The sequence below is a fragment of the Amphimedon queenslandica genome, unplaced genomic scaffold (assembly GCF_000090795.2).
Source record: "Amphimedon queenslandica unplaced genomic scaffold, v1.1 AMPQUscaffold_13271, whole genome shotgun sequence".
Classification (NCBI taxonomy): Eukaryota; Metazoa; Porifera; class Demospongiae; order Haplosclerida; family Niphatidae; genus Amphimedon; species Amphimedon queenslandica.
Genome location: NW_003546493.1, coordinates 47,692 through 70,014, shown reverse-complemented (window position 1 = coordinate 70,014; position 22,323 = coordinate 47,692). Strand labels below are relative to the sequence as shown.

At 37.4% G+C, this 22,323-nt stretch overlaps 4 protein-coding genes across 5 annotated transcripts; 2 read left to right on the top strand and 2 right to left on the bottom strand.

Annotated features, from left to right (window-relative positions):
- Window positions 1-25: 25 nt before the first annotated feature.
- LOC109583893 (uncharacterized) lies at window positions 26-13,580 on the top strand. 2 transcript variants are annotated; one of them, XM_019999400.1, is made up of 28 exons: window positions 26-136; window positions 197-308; window positions 1,484-1,537; window positions 2,401-2,460; window positions 2,908-2,976; window positions 3,481-3,653; window positions 4,104-4,153; window positions 4,207-4,270; window positions 4,547-4,572; window positions 4,700-4,852; window positions 5,145-5,249; window positions 5,712-5,894; window positions 6,148-7,151; window positions 7,293-7,553; window positions 7,771-7,939; window positions 8,301-8,336; window positions 8,501-8,578; window positions 8,763-8,820; window positions 9,000-9,110; window positions 9,266-9,353; window positions 10,590-10,777; window positions 10,843-10,918; window positions 11,121-11,400; window positions 11,598-11,711; window positions 11,960-12,057; window positions 12,109-12,312; window positions 12,393-12,843; window positions 12,898-13,580. In XM_019999400.1, the coding sequence occupies exons 2-28, from the start codon at window positions 216-218 to the stop codon at window positions 13,431-13,433; spliced, it is 4,782 nt and encodes a 1,593-aa protein (XP_019854959.1). In that variant the 5' UTR covers window positions 26-136; window positions 197-215; the 3' UTR covers window positions 13,434-13,580. The 2 variants fall into 2 exon arrangements, with proteins under 2 accessions (XP_019854959.1, XP_019854958.1); XM_019999399.1 differs by having other exon boundaries at window positions 12,393-13,580.
- Window positions 13,581-13,687: 107 nt separating this feature from the next.
- LOC100632331 (frizzled-2-like) lies at window positions 13,688-14,632 on the bottom strand. The gene has a single exon (XM_003388277.3). The coding sequence runs from the start codon at window positions 14,576-14,578 to the stop codon at window positions 13,784-13,786; it is 795 nt and encodes a 264-aa protein (XP_003388325.1). The 5' UTR covers window positions 14,579-14,632; the 3' UTR covers window positions 13,688-13,783.
- Window positions 14,633-14,991: 359 nt separating this feature from the next.
- LOC100633092 (actin-binding LIM protein 3-like) lies at window positions 14,992-20,090 on the bottom strand. The gene is made up of 13 exons (XM_011407145.2): window positions 20,034-20,090; window positions 19,895-19,987; window positions 19,667-19,850; window positions 19,044-19,318; window positions 18,283-18,431; window positions 17,460-17,499; window positions 16,911-17,037; window positions 16,727-16,820; window positions 16,076-16,163; window positions 15,791-16,027; window positions 15,575-15,630; window positions 15,445-15,522; window positions 14,992-15,263 (listed from the first exon to the last, which is right to left on the bottom strand). Exons 1-13 carry the CDS (start codon window positions 20,035-20,037, stop codon window positions 15,150-15,152), a joined length of 1,539 nt encoding a protein of 512 aa, XP_011405447.2. The 5' UTR covers window positions 20,038-20,090; the 3' UTR covers window positions 14,992-15,149.
- A 172-nt stretch (window positions 20,091-20,262) lies between these two features.
- LOC100632837 (uncharacterized) lies at window positions 20,263-21,185 on the top strand. The gene is made up of 3 exons (XM_019999398.1): window positions 20,263-20,461; window positions 20,510-20,785; window positions 20,837-21,185. Exons 1-3 carry the CDS (start codon window positions 20,437-20,439, stop codon window positions 21,178-21,180), a joined length of 645 nt encoding a protein of 214 aa, XP_019854957.1. The 5' UTR covers window positions 20,263-20,436; the 3' UTR covers window positions 21,181-21,185.
- Window positions 21,186-22,323: the final 1,138 nt, after the last annotated feature.

Sequence of the window (22,323 nt, the reverse complement as noted above, 5' to 3'; positions counted from 1 at the left end):
AATGCGTAGGTCGTTCGGCGGCACTACCCATTATTAATTTCGTGCATCTCTTGCTGAATGGCCCGGCTCTCTTCTTCCATTTTCAAGATTGTTGTTTGTCGTTTAGTTTCTTTCAGTGAACTTCTATACTTGCAAGGTAGATTTTGATCAAGCATAGACCTAGTGAAGTTAATATTGTAACATTTTGCTCTTGCAGTTTAAGTCAATCCTGAACCATGTCTTTCAGCTCAAAGAAAACCAAAAGGCTATCAATGCCAGGAAGCTCAAGTCTTTACACCATTAGTGATTATGACCCAGGATCTCCATCAGTAAGTACTTTAAATTGACTTACACTGATCATTTATTATCATGTCAATTGCTATAAAGCTCTGCTGTGCATGACATAATGTGTGATCACTTAGTAATGTATTAATTTCAAATGAGCTCAAGTATGTCTAGTATGCAAGTAGTGTGTTATTTGAAGTGTGACACGAAGCCTTGTTGCCAGTTATAATAATTAGGAAAGATTACTAAGTAAGCACCGATTGCATATTTATGTGGTATATATTTTTACAAGGTGTTAGTATAAAATATGAGGAAATGGCGCGTTCAAACTTTGAAAGCAATAAAGCTAAGGGCAAGAGGATAAAAAGTAGATATGGAAGTTAGGGAGTAGTAGTTTGTTTTCAAACTAAAGGCCCAATACAATGTATTCCCATTGGTCTGAAGCAGAAACAAACTTCTCTTGTTATGTTGGGAATAGAATGGTTCACTAGAAATGTTGAGGGGCATCGTTTACACAGCTAACAGATGTGTTGCCATTACAGTGCTACTGCTTATCATAATACTGTAGTACTATATAGCTGACATTAGCGGAACTAAATAAATTTTGTGAGTGCTGATCTACTTAAGAATCAAGGTGTTAACTTGCACTCATAAGTTATAATTGTGTTGACAGTGAGCTCCAATTCTTCAAATAAAATTTAATTGGTATTAAATTACGACTCACAGAACAAAGGATATTGCATTACTAGTGTAATGATGCCAGTACTACATTACATTTTTTAGACACATCCTGCTAGACTAGGTCTACATTTCTTTGAATGATTTTTGAGTTAAATGTAGATAGCATTTGATTGCAAGGAATATCAATAATAATTATTTTGTTTTTAAAAATTGGTTAAACTACTTGGATAAAATTGAGCCTCACTTCCTCGAGGTTAGCCAAAAGAGTTGGATTAAGGCAAACAGTGATTTCCTGTGAGTAATTCATAATAATAATGTCGGGCCTTGTTGGCTCCGAGCTGAGCAGCCTGCATGCAGAGCATGCATGAACACAAGGTGTGGCTCATAGCCGCGCCCATTAATTATTCTCTTCCGGTAAAAAAGTGATAATTTCGCGAGTGTGTCTGAGTAAAGAGACTGACTTGCTGCTCGCTTCTGCTCAGTGCACAGCAAGAGAGCTAATATGTTAGCATCGCCTTTACTTTCCAATCCCTTGCAGTCTGGCTTTCTCAATAAGAAGATCCTCCAAGAGGCGACCGGGAAGAGAAGCAAAGTAAGCATGTCTGTTATTAATATTGTAATAATGTATTACTACACAACAAAAGACAAGTATACATGCGTAGTATAAAGCCACTCTGTACTGACACAAGATACCTTGTGCTTGTCACAATTATATCCCTTATAAAGCCTTCTCATACTAGCTTAACACATATCAGAATGATAATGAAAATTGATATTTAATTAACATTAGTGTGTGATGGCTAGTGTTCTTGATACCAGCCTAATTAGCTGCCATCATAAGACAAAGTGCTCCCTCTCCTATGTATTATATGCTTTTTTGAATAAATATGTGAAGTGTTGGCATAGCTTATTCTTGGCTAGTTAAGGATCATTAGCTCACTGTACTGTGCCTATGTACTTGCATTTATTCTTTTGTTGACACTTCTCATTCTTTCTTCAATTATCCATGATGCCAGCTACCCAAGCCTTTTAACCTTCCCTATTGTTTTGGACTTTTTGAATCCATTTCCCCATAGCTTGCCTTTTATCTTGTTTAACTGCAATTGTATAGTGTTCAAAGTAATTACTAGCATATTAAGTGCATGTCACTAGTAGGAAGAGCACCCTACAGTGATGATGGACTCATGCTTATGAGTCATAGAGAAAGCAGTGTGTGTGTGTGTGTGTGTGTTTGTAGTAATGAAAGGTTTTGTCTATTTTTATTTTTAAAGTTTTTTTGAAATTAAGTCTAGGGACAACAAGTATGAGTCTTGTTTGTGTAATTATTGTGTACGTAAATGCATTATGCCTGAAAATGATAATGATGTGGCATCTGTTTACTATATTTAATATTTCTTTATCTCTCTTATCTCTTTCCTCTCTCTCTCTCTCTCTCTCATACACACACGACTGTAGGATAGGCAATGGCAGACTGTCTGGTGTCAGCTAAAAGAGAAAAAGATGGATTTTTACAAGGTAATCCCTTTCTTTCGTGCACTTAGCATCAGAATTCCCCACAGCATTATGCCTAATGTCCATACGTCGTCTTAACCTCCTTCTCTCTCTTCAACTCTTTCTCAATGTTATATTATGACATGTTATTTGCTTAGGTTGTAGCTAAAACCAACTCTTGTCTAATGTATGTGCATTATTAGAATAATTGCATTGGGCTTTGATGTCTTGGGATTATGAAAACTATTGTGTACTTGAAAGTCAAGTGTACACATGTACACACTTCACTTACAGTTTTCATTCCATCTAATCTCAACTGGCCCCTGGAAATCACCAGAAAGTGAAAGAAGGACTTTTTAATTATTATTGTTGGATTGAGATATTGATGGTTCAATATAATGCCATTGAAAAGAAGAGCATTGATATAGTTATCATAATGGAGTGTCATATGCTACTGTCTTTGTTTTTTAGGTTGCTGGAATATCTTTAAAGCCTCACGGTGAGCCACCGCCAAAGGATATTTATCCTCCACCAAACAGAGTAAGATTAATAGAGCCAAAGAAGGCTTTGTGTATGCATGTTGATGATTAGACCCCGTCTCTCTCTCACCAACCAATAATGACCCTATATAACACAATAAACCTGATAGCCTCATTTAAACATAACCTTATTATGAGGAATTATTGGGTTATGCATGGACTCTATTACCTGCATCTGTGACACACTGTCCCTTTCCTATTAGAGACTAATAAGTCATTCACTTATTGTAAATAGAATCCCAATCCTCACCTGTACCTAAACCTATTGAGGAAATAATGTCCAATCATAATATCAAATTATTTATTTTACAGTATATAATATAATATATAAAGTATACAATATCTAAAGCATACAAGGCTATAGTGTAGTAATGGAGTTTTATAATAAATACTAGTGTTGTTATTTATAATGACCATATTTATGGTGCATGGTCTAAGTTTGTTTTGTCTACATCCTCTGAAATAACTTGTCTCCCTTTCTCTCTGACCTTCTGCTTTACTATAGCAACAGACCAAGTTGTCATCAGTTGACATCGAGGGAGCTTCCCTGGAGATAGACTACAGCTCCCAGAGAGACAAAGACCTTGATAAAAGAAGAAAGCACTTGTTTCGTCTGACACTCACTAATAAAATGGAGTTTCTTTTTCAGGCTGCCTCTGAGCATCAGATGCAACAGTGGTAGGCAAATTATAATATTTATTATAAATAAATAAATAAATAAATAATAATCATGATTCATCTAATAATAGCAATGTAATGAAGCTAATTATGATGTTGTTAATTGAAATGAATTGATTTGCTGTAGTGATAACTGATAAGCCCTGGTATGTTTATATAGTCTACTCTTTTTGAAGCCAGTTTGAATTCAAATCACTAATGATGTATAATTATATACATTGCAGGTTATGCTTTTGTGTCCCTTTATGATGTAAATAGGTAGCTATCGATAAATGCATACATATTCATTGCCAAATGGACAGTTATGTTACTATTGTTACAGTAGAAGTATTGGAAGTATTAGGGTTGTGTCACCACACTTGGCCAACATGATGGAATCATGTTGACTCAAAATATTTATAGAATATCAATCAAAAGCGAATTAATGAAGTAATTGTCTTTTCATTGTAGGATTGCTTTCATCAAGAGACACACCTTGTCCTATGATGCTGAAGGAGAGGGTATGTTTACTGATGAGAGATTAACGTATCCATGAGTGTTCTTCTTTTTTTAGAGAATGACTTCTTCAGAATAAAAGCATCACGTTGCTCAATAAACAAGAAGAGTAAACACAACACGTAAGTATGATAACTTATAGTTAAAAAACAGATGAAGAAAACCCTGAAATCAATAAAGGGAGAGAAGACTAAGATTGAGAGAAAGAGAGAGGGGGAGGGAGAGAGGGGGGATGGGGGAAGAGAGAGAGGGGAGAGATAGTATATCATGTTGAATGGTAGAGGAAAGCAGAAGAAGGGGATCAGTTTATAGTTCCACCTCTTTGTTTATGTAATGGATGGGCATGTTAGTGTTAGCTAATGTGGGAATGTTTCTTAATCTTATTGTTTCTCTTATAGGAATTCAGTGCGAGTCCTTGGAAGAGGTACATAGTCACACGCACATTCTTTCTATTATATATGTACTACAAAGCTCTTTTTATTCTTGATTTGCTCTTTCTCTTTCACACCATTATTTTCACTTTTTTCTTTTTCTTTTTTTTTTGATTTCAGATGAGACTGATATTGATGGTGGCCATTATGCTGTTTCATTATCAGATCTTGATCCAAGGCTAGTTCTACTGAAGGAGAGGCTCCAGAGGAAGAGAGAGCTCATAAAACATTTGGACAAAATGATGAAGAGCTTCTCTGGCGAAACAGCCAGCTGTGAGTCACTGTGCTTGTATTATAAATGTGCCTCGTTGTATTGTATTGAATGTGAAAAACTAATTGTGTGTTGTGTGTTGTTTGTTACTCTGTTATTTCAATGCTTGTACTGTTATCAAAATACGCACAATAGAATGAGAATGAATGTATAACTGTTCATGTGCGTATGTGTTCGTATGTAATCTGTCCCAATCAATTTTGTATACATTTATAATATGCTTTGACCCTCTTTAAGATAAGTTAGTATCATTAGTGAGATTATAATGTGATTTTAATTTCTGCTCTATCTTAGTGTATAAAGAGTTTGAGCCTGCTAATCAGCGTGTAAGCCAGTCAGTGTCTTCTGAAGACCCTGGTAGTCAAAGGACCAGCAAGACTGACTCAACTAATAGAACAAGTTAGTGGCTGTACTGTCTCCCTGTTTGTTTGTGACTCAAGTTTCGGCTGGCATCTGTGTTATACATGTTCTTTAAATAACCAAAACATATTAGTTTAAATAACATTTTGGAATAAAGATGTTGTTTTTGGTATACTAATTATCAAGAGTATCAGAGCTATGCATATATTAAGTGTTTCTCTAACAAACTATAAAATCAGTATGACTATAGTATACCATACTGTACTATTAACGCTCACTGTTGCTACTTGTAATGTGATTAATGCTATAATAGTGTGAGCTCCTGTATTTACACACATGTATTATGTCATTAATTATCGAGCACTATATCAACAAGTTTGTCTCTAATAATATACGTGACAAAAAGGTCTATCTTAATTGATAAGCATCATTGCCTTTCCCTGTATAGTAGTATGATGACTCTATTTCCTTTTTACTGATATTCTACTATTGCGTATTCAGGTCGCTTGGCTGTTACAAAGCTACTCAGTGACTATTACTTGGTTCCCGGTGTTGAGTGGTCCTTATTGAAGAAAGGAGAGAGGGTCGAGGTTCTTCAGAAACTGCCCAATGGTTGGTATAAATGCCGGGCACTAAGAACAGCAGATTGCAAACTGATAGAAATACCTCCAACTGATATATACAGTGAGTTATTGTTATTCAATTGCATGTGTATTTGTAATGTGTGTTATTGTATCAAGAGAGTTATATGAGCATTGTTGTATAGTTGAATGTTATTGTTCAGATTCACTCCTCCAATTACTCTCTCTCTCTCCCTCTTTCTCCCCCTCCCTCTCTCTCTTCTCTCTTCTCTCCCTCTTTCTCCCCCCTCTCTCTCTTCTCTCCCTCTTTCTCCCCCCCTCTCTCTCTTCTCTCTCTCCCTCTCTCTTTCTTACAGGAGAGGGACCAGCTTCCCCTGAAGGAGATAGCAAAGAGAAAGATGAAGAGAATCAAGAGAAGGAAGATGTTGATCAAGGAGAAGGAGAGGAGGAGGGACACAAGAATGAAGAGGAGACAGAAGAAGGAGAAGATGAAGAATCAAAGAGCCCATCTCATCGACTGCGGACTGACAGCTACATGGTAGCCACAACTGACTTCAGTTTATTGAAGTCACAGAAAACCAGTAGGAACAACAGCTACAAGGTAGCCACTAGGGGCTATGCTGATTCCATCAAGGGGAGACCAAGCAGTCAGCAGTTCCACCGCCTCTCGGTAGGCACTCCGCTGTATAAAGATGAAGATCCCGAGGAACCTCCTGATATTGAAATGGTTCGGCTGAGAGTTCGTGTTCTTATTAACTCGGAGAGGGAGAACTCCAACTACAGCTTCCCTCTTGTTGGCTCAATCCCTCCCTCTGTCCTATTACTTTATGCTAACGAGGCCCTGGGATACAACCCTGCTTCAAACAACACCAGCACTGTTGCCCCTGACAATAACCAGACCTCTCCTCCCAAGGATGGATACAACGAGCCTGAGGAATCCCCTGCTAGCGTCTCTCAAGTGGAAGATGCTGTTCCAACGGAAGGAGGTGCTTCATCTTATCTTGATATGACTTCGTCCCACTCTTACACTAGCTCACTCTCTCCTAGTAACTCATCGAGTCAAGTTGATCCTTCCTCTGCAGACCCAACTAACACTAGTGCTGATGAGAAACAGACCACCACTACTCCTGGTATTGATATTCCAGCCCGGAGAGAAGAAGAAGATGACATGCTGCCACCATCCTCATTGGAAATTGGTTCCGTACCTTCTCAACTATTGAGGAATCATCACGGGCGGGGTCTCAATGAGAATGAACCGATTGAGAGCTCATTAGATAAATCCCGTCAGAGTAGGGCCACTTCACTCCCAGTTGGTATCGACGATGAAGCTATCCAAGAACACTTGGAGAGAATGGAAGAGGTTAGCATACACAAAGCATTATACATTTATTTTACAATGTTATAATACATAAAACCATTCACAATGGAATATAGTGTCAATAATGCTTTATTATGATGCTTTGTGTTCATATTCTTTATTGGTATCGTTGTGCCTGTACAGGTTCATTCTCCTGATCTTAGTGTTCTCGAGGAAGAGGATGACAGTGCTTTTGAGATTAATAATCCTCCAAAGAGAAGACCGAGCAAAACTTTAAAAGTTGTTCCATCTCCAACTTCAACTCTCGAGAGAAAGTTAGGAGGAGGAGGAGGAGGAGGAAGAGGAGGGGGAGAGCATGTAACGTTTAAAGAGTTGCCAAAGTCTCCGTCTAAAAATAAGTCAAGAAGCAGATCTGAAGACATCCAAAAGAAAGGAATATTAGGAGTAAGTAATACAAGCAACACGACCCAATTTAGTAGTAATAGTCACTGTTGTAGTACAGCACCATTTGAGTAGTAAAAGTAATAACAACATTATGCAGCAATACAGCTCAATCACAAGCCTTGCTATAATATTATACAACTGGCACAATTCACTATTATTGTACCTGTTCACACTACCTGTCACTGTTCATTATGTATGGATTCTATTTCTCTTGTAGCGTATTCGTAGTAATCTTCTTGGACATAAGAAGAAAGTCGGGAAGCCACCATCAGGCAGTGACGGGTTTGATGATGACATTGGAGACATGAGATCAAGGGTTACTAGCATATCTGGTAAAGCCATTAGATCAAGAGGAATGGAAGTTACTTTTGGTGACTCATCATCAGGTATAAATAAGCAAAATTAAGAGAGAGAGAGGGGAGAGAAAGGGTTGATTATTAGTGTAGTTTAGCTAGAAAGGGATCATCGGGTATAAATTTATTAGCAAAAGAATAGAGAATTAAGAGAGAGTGGGAGAGAGAGTGGGAGAGAGGGTGGGAGAGAGAGGGGGAGAGAGAGGGGGTGGAGAAACAATCAGCTAGAAAAGGGTTGATTGTTACTGTATGCATTAGTTGCACATCCTAAGAATCATGCTATGTATATTACATGTACTGTTTGTGTATCTAATAATTGGTAATTAAGGGGATGAATGGACAGGTGATGAGCTAATGTGTACTAGTAGTTAATGTGCATCCTGTTATTCCTTAGATTCTGAATCGGAAGAAACTGAGAGAAAACAAAGCAGTGAGTACATAATAGATAAACACTAAACGTAAACAACAACAGTAGCATCTTTACACTTACATGCACATGTACATACAATATAATGTATCAAAACACAATCTAGTCCATTATGTTGTTGTTGTTGTGAGTATGTTTCAAGTTTAGCATACATTTCTATTGTGTAGAAGACGAATCTGGAGCAACAAGTGAAGAAGCTAGTCCTCTGCCATCAAAGAAACTTGAAAATGAAACCCAGAAGCCAGGTAGAGCCATACAGCCATTGATAATTATGGAATGATTACAAAAAACACTTAGTTATTTTACGCAAGGATTGTAATTTATAAATATACTTGTACCAATATTAACCTTTAACTTCAGTTAGATGTAGTATAATATTAATATTGCTTTAATAGTATGTACTTTGTAATTACCTTGTTTTTATTTTAGATACTCATCCAATGCGTGAATCATTAGGGAAGTCTTATTCATCACCAATACCATCTCAGTAAGCTTTTGTATTATTTATTGTATCTCCCTATTATCTGTTTCCCACTCCTCTACTGTCTTTCATCCTCTTCTCCCTCCCCCCTCCTTTCTCTCCCCCTCCTCTCTCCCTCTCTTTCCCCCTCCTCTCTCCCTCTCTCTCCCTCTCTCTCCCTCTCTCTCTTTTTCTTTCCCTATTAGTCTAAAGTCAAAGAGCCACAGTGCTTTTGGAGAAGGAGGCGAGATAGTTTCACGAAAGAGACTCGAGTCACGCTCATTCAGTTCAAGGAACCTTTACGATGGATCAAAAATGTAATAATTATACCATTAACTAAATTGAAGCTTGAATGTGCAAAAAATAGTAGAATTATTTCACTTTGGTTGCATAGTACACATAGTTAGTATACACATAGTTATGTAGTGTATAGTACATTAAATATGTTTACATGCACACATGTACATTTTAGATTGGGATACATTCAAGCACCTCCAAAGAGAGTGAAGAGACACATTTACTTGGACCCAACTGAGAGCAAATATGGACTTCATCTTGCTGTGAGTATATTAGTTAATATTTGCATACATAAAACAGACACTAGAGTAATAGTATGATGTGATAATAGTGATAGTGAAGGCGATTAAAAGGTCAGGGTTTCAAAGGGGAATTTATATATAGTGGAGTACTATTAGATGAATCAACTGCCCACTCTTCCCTAGTACTGGGTAGTTCATCAAGAATAGCTAAAAGGAAATTAATTCTCTATTTATATTATATTTTCTGGTACATATACATGTATAAAAATGCTTACATGTATAGAAATGTGGAAGTGGAAGGGGCTCATTAGATTAGCTGCTAGGAAAGCTATTTATTTAATTTAAAGATGCTCAAAAATCAGGCCAAACACCCCAGTACTATAATAGTACAGGGTCATTGGCCAAATTTTGTCACAAATTACAAGAAAAGAATTTTTCAATTTTATAATTTTTTTCTGATGCATATGCATGTACTTATGTTGTGTAGAAAGTTTCAACTGATTCTGATCAAGTTGGGATTTTTTTTATAAATTTTCAAAGTTGTTAAAAAGTCAGGCCAAATGCCCTGTGCTACAGTACAGCAAATTTTGTCAAAAATGATAAGAAAAAATTTTTTCAATTTTATAATTTTTTCTGATGCATATACATGTACTTATGTTGTGTAACAAATTTGAGCTAATTCCGATCAAATTTGGATTTTTTATGAATTTTCAAACTTGTTAAAAAATCAGGCCAATTGCCCTGTGCTACAGTACAGGGTCATTGGCCAAATCTTGTCAAAAATGACAAAAAAATTTTTCAATTTTATAATTTTTTTCTGATGCATATGATGATGTACTTATGTTGTGTAGCAAGTTTGAGCTAATTCCGATCAAATTTGGATTTTTTATGAATTTTTAAAGTTGCTCAAAAATTGGGCCAACCATCCTATATAGTACAGTACAGGGTCATCAGCCAAATTTTGGCAAAAAACAAGAAAAGAATTTTTCATTTTTATAATTTTTTAAATGCATATACATGTACTTATGTTGTGTAGAAACTTTGAACTGAGTCCAATTAAGTTGGGATTTTTTATAAATTTTTAAAATTGCTTCCAAAATGCATGTGTATATGAAGAGCAAATTATCATAATATTTTGATTAAAGCAAAACTACTAATTTTATTTATTTTATTTATACTTTGTGTTTATGTATTATTGCGTTTTATACCTTATAATATACTTTGTTTTATTTTGCACACACACACACACACACACAGTGTTATGATGTTCATAAAGACCAAGGTAACATTCCTCGTGCCATTGTACAGCACGTGGCCCCAGGATCCCCTGCCTTTGTCGCTGGGCTCTATCCAGGGGACCAAATACTCAAAATCAACGATATTGATGTGAGTCAGGCTCGGGTCTCTGAGATAGTTGACCTGATACAAAACACTGAAAAGGACAAGTAAGCATAATACATGTATATCTCACATGACAATTAATACTATCAATTATTTGTATTATTTGTAGGAGACTGGATCTACTTGTGGCATATGTTGATGGCGTCCATAGACTAGAGGTTCAAGCTAAAGGCGTGGAATGTCGAGTAAGTACATTATACATAAAGAATGTGACACACCCTGTTGGAGTCTATTATCATAATGCTATTGTGAATGTACTTACATGAACATTATCTCATTAATGTATCTATACATACAGTTACATTTTGTTCATAGTTATGCTATCATGTTAGATCTACTATGGAATTTTAATTATCAGTATTATATTATTTCCTGCACACATTGTAGGAAAATTTGCGTGACCGTCAAAAGCAGTTATCTGAATTAGTGTCTACCTATGGTGAAGTATCATCAGTGGTCACTCCTCCCTTTTCTCCAGTGCCTCTACTCTCTCCGTCATCTCTTGATGTCAGTGCCTGGTCACACGAGTCTCTCTCTGATGAAGAGTCATCTCTTCACATATACCCGTATGAAAGAAGGCTGAACAAGATCCTAGCAATCACCAGTGATGATGTAACACAGCTTCATTGCGACATGTTGTTCATACCTCTGAGGAGCACTCCTGATGGTAAATAATTAATATTTTATTGTTTTCTCTTCAAAATTAATTTTGTCACCTTGTTTACACCTCAAGGTGTTAACAAGGTGTAAAAAATTGTGAAATAATTGCAAATTTTACTTATGTTGGAATTATTAAGAATGTAGCTGAAAATTAAATAAATCCCCATCTGATCTTCTCTCTCACTATTACTTCTTCTCTTCTAGTACAAACTGTTCTCAGAGCTGGTGGTGAGAAACTAATGGATGAACTGAGCAGTGCTGACCATCCCCCGCTTGGTGAGAACATCGTAACCAGTGGACACAACCTCAGAGCTCAAGGTATGTGTCTGAGTAATAACATTACATAATTGAACTGAGAATAAACTGTGCTTAGTTATAGGACAGTTTTTGTAGCATAGTATTGCAAACCCTTTGAAGTTTTGGTAGTAATTGATTATCATACATAAAGTATTTTGTGAATTCCCCTTACATGTCCACAGTCATGTGTAAAATCCTATCTAAATTATGAAATCACTCTTTTATCTTTCCTCCTTTTATCCGCCCTTCTCTTTCTCTCTCTCCTCCAGTTGTCTGTCATGCTGTGTTTGGTGATTCAGAAGACGATATTATCAGTTGCTGTAGAAGTGCTTTAGAAACAGCTTATGAACAAGAATACAAATCAATTGTAAAAACCACTCTCCCTCCTTTCCTATTATTATTGTTCTTACTTTTTCAGGTAATTTGGGTCGAAGGCTTTATATTAGCAGCACACGTACCTCCTAGTCATATAATAAGCTCGGTTCGTGGCTGGCTAGAGGAAGGGGACAATAAGAGTTTCTTTGATCAACTGGTTTTCAGTGTATTGTCCACTCCAGCCATTATCAATCTCATTGAGAGATACTTCCCATTGGACGACTATGAGAGGGATGAGAAGCTTGAAGTAAGTTTATATCCAAACAATGACCAAGATATTAATCTAATCAATGTCCTCCCTCTACCTCCCCCTCTCTCTCTCATTAGGCACTCAACTATTGTACTGATTCAGAAGATGATGAAGATGATGGAAATACAGGAATCGATACTAAAAGATTTAATACTCGTCCGAGACTACCCAGTGGCCCCCCGCCATTGCTTCCTCCAAAACCATCATCTTTTGTACCCCCTGCATCACTTATCTCTGAAAAACCATCCAATCCTGGAGGCACAGATAATTCAGGAACTCCTTCTTTGAGTGCTGGAAAGCCATTGCATTCTTTAAACACTCCTCAGTCTACTTCTAAAGGAGCTGTATCAGAATCTCCTCTTTCGTCTAGACAAAAATCTCCTCTCTCTTTTGCGACTACTGCTACTCCTCCTAGAGTAGCTTCTAAGCCACCACCTTTATTATCAAAGAAGCCTTCATCACATTCTGATACCACTAGCCCAACGTCACCTCCATCTAAAAGACCTCCCCTCATTGCTCCTAAGCCTGGAGTCAAATCCCCTCCAATGTCACCATCAAAGCCTCCTGTTGCTCCTAAGCCAGGAGTCAAATCCCCTCCAATGTCACCATCAAAGCCACCAGTTGCTCCTAGGCCTGGAGCCAAATCCCCTCCGATGTCACCAACAAAGCCTCCTGTTGCTCCTAAGCCTGGAATGAAATCTCCTCCAATGTCACCAACAAAGCCACCAGCTGCTCCTAAGCCTGGAGTTAAATCCCCTCCTCCTTTTCCAGCAGCTAAATGTGAGTCTATAGCTCCTCTCAAGTCTCCACCACCAGAGCTTGTTATAGCTCCTAAGTCAAAGAGAAGCACATCCTCTGGTTCTGTGACAAGCCCTTCAGTGACATCTCCTAATTCTGACGTTCCAACAACTAAAACTCCTATGGTAGAGACGGCTTCTAAGTCTTTGCTATCTCCTAAGAATTCTCTCTCTCCTGATTCTCTCTCTACTACTTCTTCTGTAGCAAAGAAACACTCAAAGCCTGTTTCAAAAGATTCATTGCTTATGAATCTATCAGAACTTGATTCGATTATGAGTGACATAGATCTAACAGTTGCATCTATAAGTAACAGCCAGTGAAAAATTATTTTATTATTGATGTGTGTGAATTAAAATGCACTTTTTAATTACAGTTTCCCTATTGTATGTATGCATGTTTATGTATGTATGTATATATATATATATACTTTATTTTAAAGAATGTTTTTTAAGTGGATTAGAATTTTATGATTTTGAATCATTTATGGGCTGTGGAGGTTTGTCATGCTTGTGGTCAATAACTATGATAACAATGTTCTCTAATATGAAGGCTGTAATTGCCACAATAAAGAGACTGACTTCAAAACAATTTTATGGATCTAATAACAATAACCAAATCAAAGCAATACACAAATAAAATTAGTAATAAATATATGTCACGTTCATATTATTTAATCGACCAATAAAGTGAGACAGAGGATGATTAGCAATACAGCAATGAGTAGAGGAGAGCAATGAAGAGCCGGTGACTCAGAAAAAGAAGTAGGAGATGGTGATGCCATCAAAGTTGGAGTACTAATGGGCCTGGTTGCTGAGGAGCTGGCAGTTGACAGAATTGTACCACTACTTGATGGGGCTACTAATGAGCTGCTGATGGTATTTGGTGGGTCAACTGAGAGGAGTATTGATGGCAAAGGAGTTGATTGTAAAGGAGGATGAGATGATGTGGGAACCTCAGTCGGTATGGGAGCATTGATTCCTGGTATTACAGCAGGTAATACCAAGGATGATGGGTCTTCTTGAGTAATGAAACAAATAGCCTCATCACTTCTGTTTGGAAATAAATTGCAGTTTAAGTGAGCTGGCCAGGAGATATTACTGTTGACATAGTTCTGATAGCAGCCATCATAATATGCCTCGCAGAGTTCCCTGCAAGGATTGAGTCTGAATAACTGCCCATTTTGCTCAAAGCATGGAGGAGCGTAGTATGAGCATAGGAAGAGAAGGCTGGCTCCAGAGCAGTTGCTTTGTACGACGATTCGAAAGTCATTCAGTTGCATCTGTGCTTGCTCCTGAGTCTCTATCCCGTTTGCAGTAGGATAGCCAACGGTAGGGTAGCCGGCAGTGTAGCAGAAAGGGATCTTTGTATAATCCATCATAGTGCAAGAGTCTGCTATTGGAGGCATTAATGTTGCTTGTCCCAAAGTGAAAGAGAGAGCGAGCAGTAGGACTGTAGAAGAACGCATAATGCTGCTTTCTGATCAAAGTGAGTCAAGTGACGGGAACTCTTTCCAAAGCCGGAGTGTTGCTATGTTTTTATAGAATCTGCACAGACTGATAAGACCGCACCTACGCCTCTGGAATCTTTTGAAGTCTCGCACTTAATTGAAAGGCAATAAATACTCCCCTGTAGTTCTCTCATGATTCTATGACCACATACATGTACATTCTACTAAGAAGAATTACTATAAACTTTTGATAGCTAAAAATAATCAATCCTTAGTAGATTATCTCTCATGATTCTATGAAGTTTTTGACCACACACACATACCATCTCACAAATTCTTGATTCACTGAAATTTAATACCCAATAATTAATGACTAGACTATCAGTTTACCGATTCAAAATTTTCAAATACCATGAACATAATAATCATTATTATTATTATCATTAATAATTCTCTATTTTAAAATGCTATAAAATCATGTAAAACTGAATTAAGAGTGCACCATTATACACTATGCACCATGCATGCATGAATAAATGCGTGTGAGAGGAATAATTATAACTGTAGCATGTTATGCAATTTTCAATACTCAAAATAAATTTGCTTTCTTTTTCAGTTCGTTTTGCTTCCACTGTGGCTTTGCATAAAACGAAGTCCGGTCGATGCCAAATGCCTCAATAAAATCAGAGTCTGACAAGTGTTGCTGTACATATAAAGGAGAGGAAAGTATGACAACAATGTCTGGATTATGGTCTAATGCTGTGCTACACAAACATGGTATTAGGGTGTACCAACATGGTGGGTTAATATTAGGGTGTTACAACATGGTGATTAATGTTAGGGTGTACCAACAAACAGGCCAGCAATGTAAATTACGTGCATACCTCAAGTTTGGTACGGTTCACTGCTTTAGGGAGGCAGACTTTACCAATCAATTGAAGGTCCTTCAAAGGAAATATGACCTGAGAGAGAGAGAGAGAGAGGATTAATTTTTTGAGCTAGATAAATTCTTACCGGAGGATTGATGTCAGGAGTGAGGTGTGATGAAGAACGAGATGATGGAGCCCGAACTGTTTTTAAAAATGAAAAATACAATGAACATATACTAGCACTCGATACTACATCCCTTCTCTTCTCTCAGACTCTGCTCTCTCCCTCTCCCTCCATATACAGTACATGTATAGTATATCTCTCTCTGCCTTTAGCTCTATATTTCTTTCTCTCTCTCACCATTTCTGGTATAATTCTCTGAGGCCGGTCTAATCTCAGACATTGGTTTGCTTGTCTTTCCATAAGATGGTTTATTAGTGGCTTCCTTAGCACTGGAAGATATGGTGGAGCGATTATTAGTAGTAGTAGTAGGATTGGTTGGTGTTAGAGGAGGAACAGCAGAAGGAGGGAGGGAACTGGCTATAGCTACTCCAGTCCCTTTAGCACGATCACAATCTAAATGCCAGACTGCTTCACCTAATGGACACACAAAGCAATTGATAAAGATTACTGAGGTTTACTGACTAGATATACAGAGATCGTCGCCTTCAGTGAAAGTTCCATTGCAGTGAGAGCAAAAGGCACAGGCTGGGTGAAAGTGAAAGTCTCCAGCCTAAGAGACAAACAGAAGACAGTCAGCAATCAGAATACATGTAATTACAAGTATAGTAACGCTACATGTACATGTACATGTAAAATACACAGTACATACATGTACTGTACTCGCCCTAATTAAGGCACCTCTTGGTAAATGATTAAATGTCTCAGGTGGTACATGTTTAGATAGGAACAATTATGAAATGCTCCAGGAGGTGCTTGTTTAGAGAGAGGTGCATAGCAAAGTACTCAATACACCTGTGAACAAAGGGACTTTCTAATTACAATGCACCTCTCAAATATAATTATCTTGACCATCAACAGAAAGTTTTTATTGTGGAAGCCTTGTAGAGGTGCAGTAATTAGGAGGGTGCGTTAATAGGGGGAGTACGGTATATTCAAGTCAAAGTGTATCATGAGAATTAAACAGGAAGGGCAAAGGAAGGGCAGGGTAGTCATGTAGAGTAATTAATCTCATCAGAACAGAAGAGACTATGGGAATGTACTTGCTTGAGGCAGCATTAATTAAATAAAGAAATAATTAAAAGAGAATTCATTCATTCATTGATGTACATGTACCTCTAGTACAGTTCCTGTGATGTAATCCTCACAAGTCTCACATATTAACCCATAAAGCTCCTGGAAGCATGGCTCACAGAATGCCTGATCACCACTAAACAAAAAAAAACAATTATTACGGAGCAACAGGAATAAAAAATGACAGATATGCTAATAATGTCTGTTTGCGTGTTTATAGTCTAACTTGTCCATGTATTCATTGGTTAGGTAGCGCTTGCAACGAGCACAGGAGAAGCAGAAGAGATGCCAGTGTCTGTTGAGAGCAATTAGAGACTGAGCACTTCTTATAACATCATGACACTGGGCACACTCTAAAGGTAGAATGATATTAAGAAGAGTAAAGGCAGATTTACAATATGACATTAGGCCAGCGTACTGTCAATTTTTAATCAAAAGTGTGGGCGATTTGACCTTCTGACGCATGCTTTCCGCTGGAATAGAACCAGATTCTATTCCAGCGTCAACATAACGTCAGGACTAGCATAATATTGTAAATCTACCTTAACTATTGAATTAAGAATTGAAATTCAATCTATTGGACTACATGTAAATGACATGTACAGTGATAGCCAAACATTCTTAATGATCTTGTTGGTAGTACATGTACATATGTAGTTAGTGTGTTTCATGGGGCCTTGTGTATATTTTTATTTAAAATTAAATTTTAATTCAATAAATCCAATCAAAGGAATCAATGTACATGTATCACGAACAAGAAGATGTATTAGCTCACTTCCTAAATGTGGTCTTGTTTCTGGATCAATATCAGGAACCTATTGAGAATAAGAGAGACAAAGAGGGAAGATTGTGATCAGTCACCATGATAAAAACCGAGAACCATATACAGGGTTTCCCACAAGATTTTGGTATAGTGCTCAAAACCTGATCCATGGTATCTTGTCAAAAATGACTAGGAGAGAATTCTCCAATTCTATAATTTTTTCTGACACATATACATGTTCTGATGTTGTATATCTAGTTTCAGCTAATTCCAATTAAAATCAGATTTTTTATGAATTTTTAAATTACTCCAAAAAATGTGGCCCGAGACCATGTACTACTGTACATGGTCTTGGTCCAAATTTCATCAAAAACGGCTAAGAGAGAAATCTCTATTTTTATAATTTTTCCTGATACATATACATGTTCTGATGTTGTATATCTATTTTCAGCTAATTCCAATTAAAAATAATTTTTTTATGAATTTCTAAGTTACTCTGAAAAATGTGGTCCAAGACCATGTACTACAGTACATGGTCTTGGTCCAAATTTCATCAAAAATGGCTAGGAGAGAAATCTCTATTTTTATAATTTTTTCTGATACATATACATGTCCTGATGTTGTATATCTAGTTTCAGCTGATTCCGATCAAAACTGGATTTTTCATGAATTTTGAAGTTACCTCAAAAACCATGCACTGTTGCAATGCTTGTCAGCTCATTAAGTGTGCTATTCAACATGCTTAGTACACTTAATTAACACGCTTTATGGGAAACCCTGACCACATAGAATATACATGTACTGTACATGTAAATTAAATTATTCAATCATGAACCTTTGAGAAGTCAAACACATCATCAACAGCAGGAGAGGAAGGAGGTCCATTCTCATGTATCGTTTGGCGTGGCTTGGGGGAGGAGCCAGAAGTTGCGAAGCGAGATGATGATGATAAGGATGACTGGTCATTAGAACCACAGAAAGTATCTGTGAGACAAGAGCACGTTAGCAAGTCAAAATGGGAAAATTTGTAAATCAATTAGGATCATGTTTTTTTATTATATGGGATAAAGGGGATTGTAATGATGAAACACTTCCAAAAACATAATAATTAAGGATGAGCCATTTATGGAGATGTTGAGCAAACATTTATCTTGAACATAATGATATGAAAATTGAATCATGTATTTTCTAAGCAGTTTCAAATGCAATGTACATATGCATGTAAGCAAGAGTAACTAATACCGTATAGCGGAAAATTTTCGTGGCCCAAAATTTTCGTGGATTTCGCATTTTTTTCAAACCCCACAAAAATAAAATCCACGAAAATCGATTTATACGGTTTAAGATGGCCAAATTGTAGAAAACCATGAAAATTAAAGCCACGAAATTGATTTTTGGACAGATCCACAAAAATTTTGGGCCACGAAAATTTTCCACTATACGGTACCTAAAGAGAGTATCTAATGGGCATTATTTACTTAATAGGTATTATTTACTCTTGATAAGGAAATCAATTTTTTCAGTTTTTGGCCCAAATGACACTTTATACTATTCCACTACACAATACACACATTATATATACAGTATATAACTTACTTTTGAGGTTCCTCTTAGGATTGCTGATGCTGTTGGTGCTAGATTCAAGTGTATTCTGAGTAGAGGGAGCCACAGGAGGAGGGGAGGGTTTAGTCTGGGCAGTGGAGGGGTCACGATTATCACGAGAAGAATGAGAAGAGGAGGAGGAGGAAGGAGGAGGAGAAGAGACATCATTGGTAGAAGTGTCATTAAGAGTTACATCAGGACTGCAGTTCTCACAAAGAATCTCCTCTTTATCATTATAAGTGACTACAGTACCACTTCTTATCTCACCACTAGAGGGAGGGAGAGAGAGGGGGGAATAAATGGGGTCTTTCTGTGTTCTGGTACAATCTACATGTACATGCATATGTATTTCATCAAATGCCAAATTGCCAATTAGACTATGTACATGTATTTCAATTATTATCAATTAGACAGTGTACTATCAATTTATCAACTCAACTATGTAGTGTTATGGTATGCACACCTCTATACTGAGAAATCCCAAGGGAGATATTTGATAATACAGAAATAAAGAAATGATTGTAAACACATTAACACATATACATTCATGCTACACTATTTCTAAGCCTCCATTCATTGTGACATTCTCCCCCCTTCCTCCTATACTGATTACTGACCTGCACCTATCACATGTGAAGCACTCTGGATGATAAGAGTTACCCAGGGCAGTGATGACGCGTCCTTCCACAAACTCCCCACATGCTTTACATTTAGTTCCAAAGAGTCTGTGGTAGTCCTTAGAACAGTAATAGTGATTGTTCCTGGGGAAATAACCACCTGATGCTAACAGAGACCCACACTCTGAGAGAAAAATGAAGTTCAGTATAATTATGTTAAGATTTTACCATGACACTTGAAGCAGTTGATGTGAAAATGCTTGTCTTGTACCTTTAGGACTTCACCAGTACACGTTGTGCCACAAGCGAAGCATATTATAGCTATGAGTAACACAAGGTTAACAGCCAATAAAAGCCAACAACTCACTCATATCTTCTTGCTAGTGATTTTGTAAAACTGTCAAGCAACCACTGTCAACAAAATGTCAAAATCAAGATTAGACTACGGACAAAATCCAACAAATACGGATACAGGCGTGACTAAGCGAAAATAATCACACGTGATTGTGAAATCCCCCGTGATTGTGAAATCACCCTGGCCCCGGGGCGGGCCCCGCATCACATTAGGTGAATCCTCCCACTCCACGTGTACGTGTAGTGCAGCCACTGGTGCTTGCTCAGCCTTACTGCTCCGGCCGAGCCTATCTAGGGTCCTCCTTTCCCCTCGCTTTTCCAATAAATAAAAGTAACTGGTAAAGACTAAGAAAGAGTGCTGTTCAGTAATTCAGTTCTGAGGCCCCTGGCCTTGGGGCAGCTTCTTTCATGAAATTATGGCCACTAATCAAGCATGTTTAGGTAGTCATGTGGTATTATATGATCTGACATTTTGATTCTGACTGATAGATATTGGGGACTTGATTAATGTTCTTGACTTATTAAAAATATGTGGCTTTCAAAGAACAAAGTGGCAAGAGCTGGGACTGAGACTAGGACTAGTAAAGGATACGCTGGAAGCCATTGAAGCAAATCATCGTGGTGATGTGTATCAATGCTTGACAGAGTGTATCTCCCAATGGCTCCGTAGAGCTGATAATGTTGACAGTAGAGGAGGAGCCAACTTGGACTCACTGTCAGATGCTCTGCAATCTATGAATGAAACTGCTGTAGCTGAGAAGTTAAGTGAGTCAACCATAACTGTATGTAAATATAATCATTGCATTTGTATCATAGAGCATCATGTTCTTATTAACATTTTTAATAATCGTCATATTGTCCTGTCTCAGTCTCTTTGTGATTCTGTTGCTATTGCTCGGTTACTTCATGGTGAACATATGTTAACACAAGAAGCAGTTAGTAGAGTGGTGTCAGCTAGTCCCTCTATTCCTAATCAACGTGAGGCTCTATTAACTGCTGTCAAAGAAGTTGTTCAAACTGATCCCAACAGTTTACATACATTTGCTAATGTATTGTGTACAATAAGTACTAATAAGTCTAATATGCAAGTAGGACAAACTATACTGGATGATATTAGTGAGTATGATAATCTCTGTATTCTCATAAGAATGTGTTGTTAAGCCTACTTTTAATCAAATTCATAGTGCGTTCTTTCCCATTACAAATGTAGTAGTGAGTTGGCTTGCTATTTATCATTTAATATTAGACAAATGACAAAATGATCAGAGAGTCAACTTTACAGCTCCTTTTTTAGTAGTCCTTACTACTGGAAAAGTTTTTGGGTAGCAGTTCAGTTTTATTTTGCTGATAATTTGCTGTAAATTACAATGTAGCTCCTGTTTGATAGCTGTTATTTTATCACATCCACTGTTGATGAAGATTAGGTGACTTAATTTAGAAAGAGCTAGATACCTAGACAAACAAACAGACGAACCAGTCTTAGTGGGGTTGCCAATTATTAGCTTGTTAATTGAATAGTGATGTGGGCATATGTTGCCACTTGCCACGCTGTCAGTACACAACTGTTTATTGGCCTCGCCTACGCGAGGTATAGGTAGTTGTTGTGTGTGTCTGTCATTCATTCATTCATTCATTCATTCTGTACAACTGAAATTTGTTTTTAATAAACAATAACTTTAGCACAGCGTGTTCTAAGCTCCTAGATCTTTCTTTTTGACGTGGAAAAGTCTTTCTTAACTGTTTTGTGTTGCTCAAATACAAGTGCTAGGTACAGAAGCTTCAAAGTAAGAAAATCAAGTAGTTGGGCCAAGTTCCGTTGTATTGGCACTTTAGAGATAGCTGGTAGCATTTTTCAGTAGATTAGAACATGGCCTTCAAAAATTATGAACAGATTTCTCTAAATCTTACTTGATGAAGAGTTATACTTACTTGAAATTGTTGAGGTCACTCGTTTGTGCAGCGCTAGAGACTGGGTTATAGGTACTAAAGTACCTATACTATCTCAAATATACAAAGGCAGCAACTTTTTTTGTCAGCAAGTTTATCATATATTGCTGATTAGTAAAGAAAAAGTGAAGCTTCTTTCTCACATGGTCTTCTTGCTGTCACTCATGGAATGCCACACCTTTCAATCTACATGCATGGGAGGGGCTGGAGCTGCTTGCATGTATGTGCTGCAGTGCTGCTACTTCTGCAGGTATTCAAGAGCAAGTGCAACTGTAGGAAGCTAGTGTTGAGCAGACTCTCTTCATGCTGATAATCAAACAGTTATTGAAGTGCGGGCATGCACCATAGCAGCTATA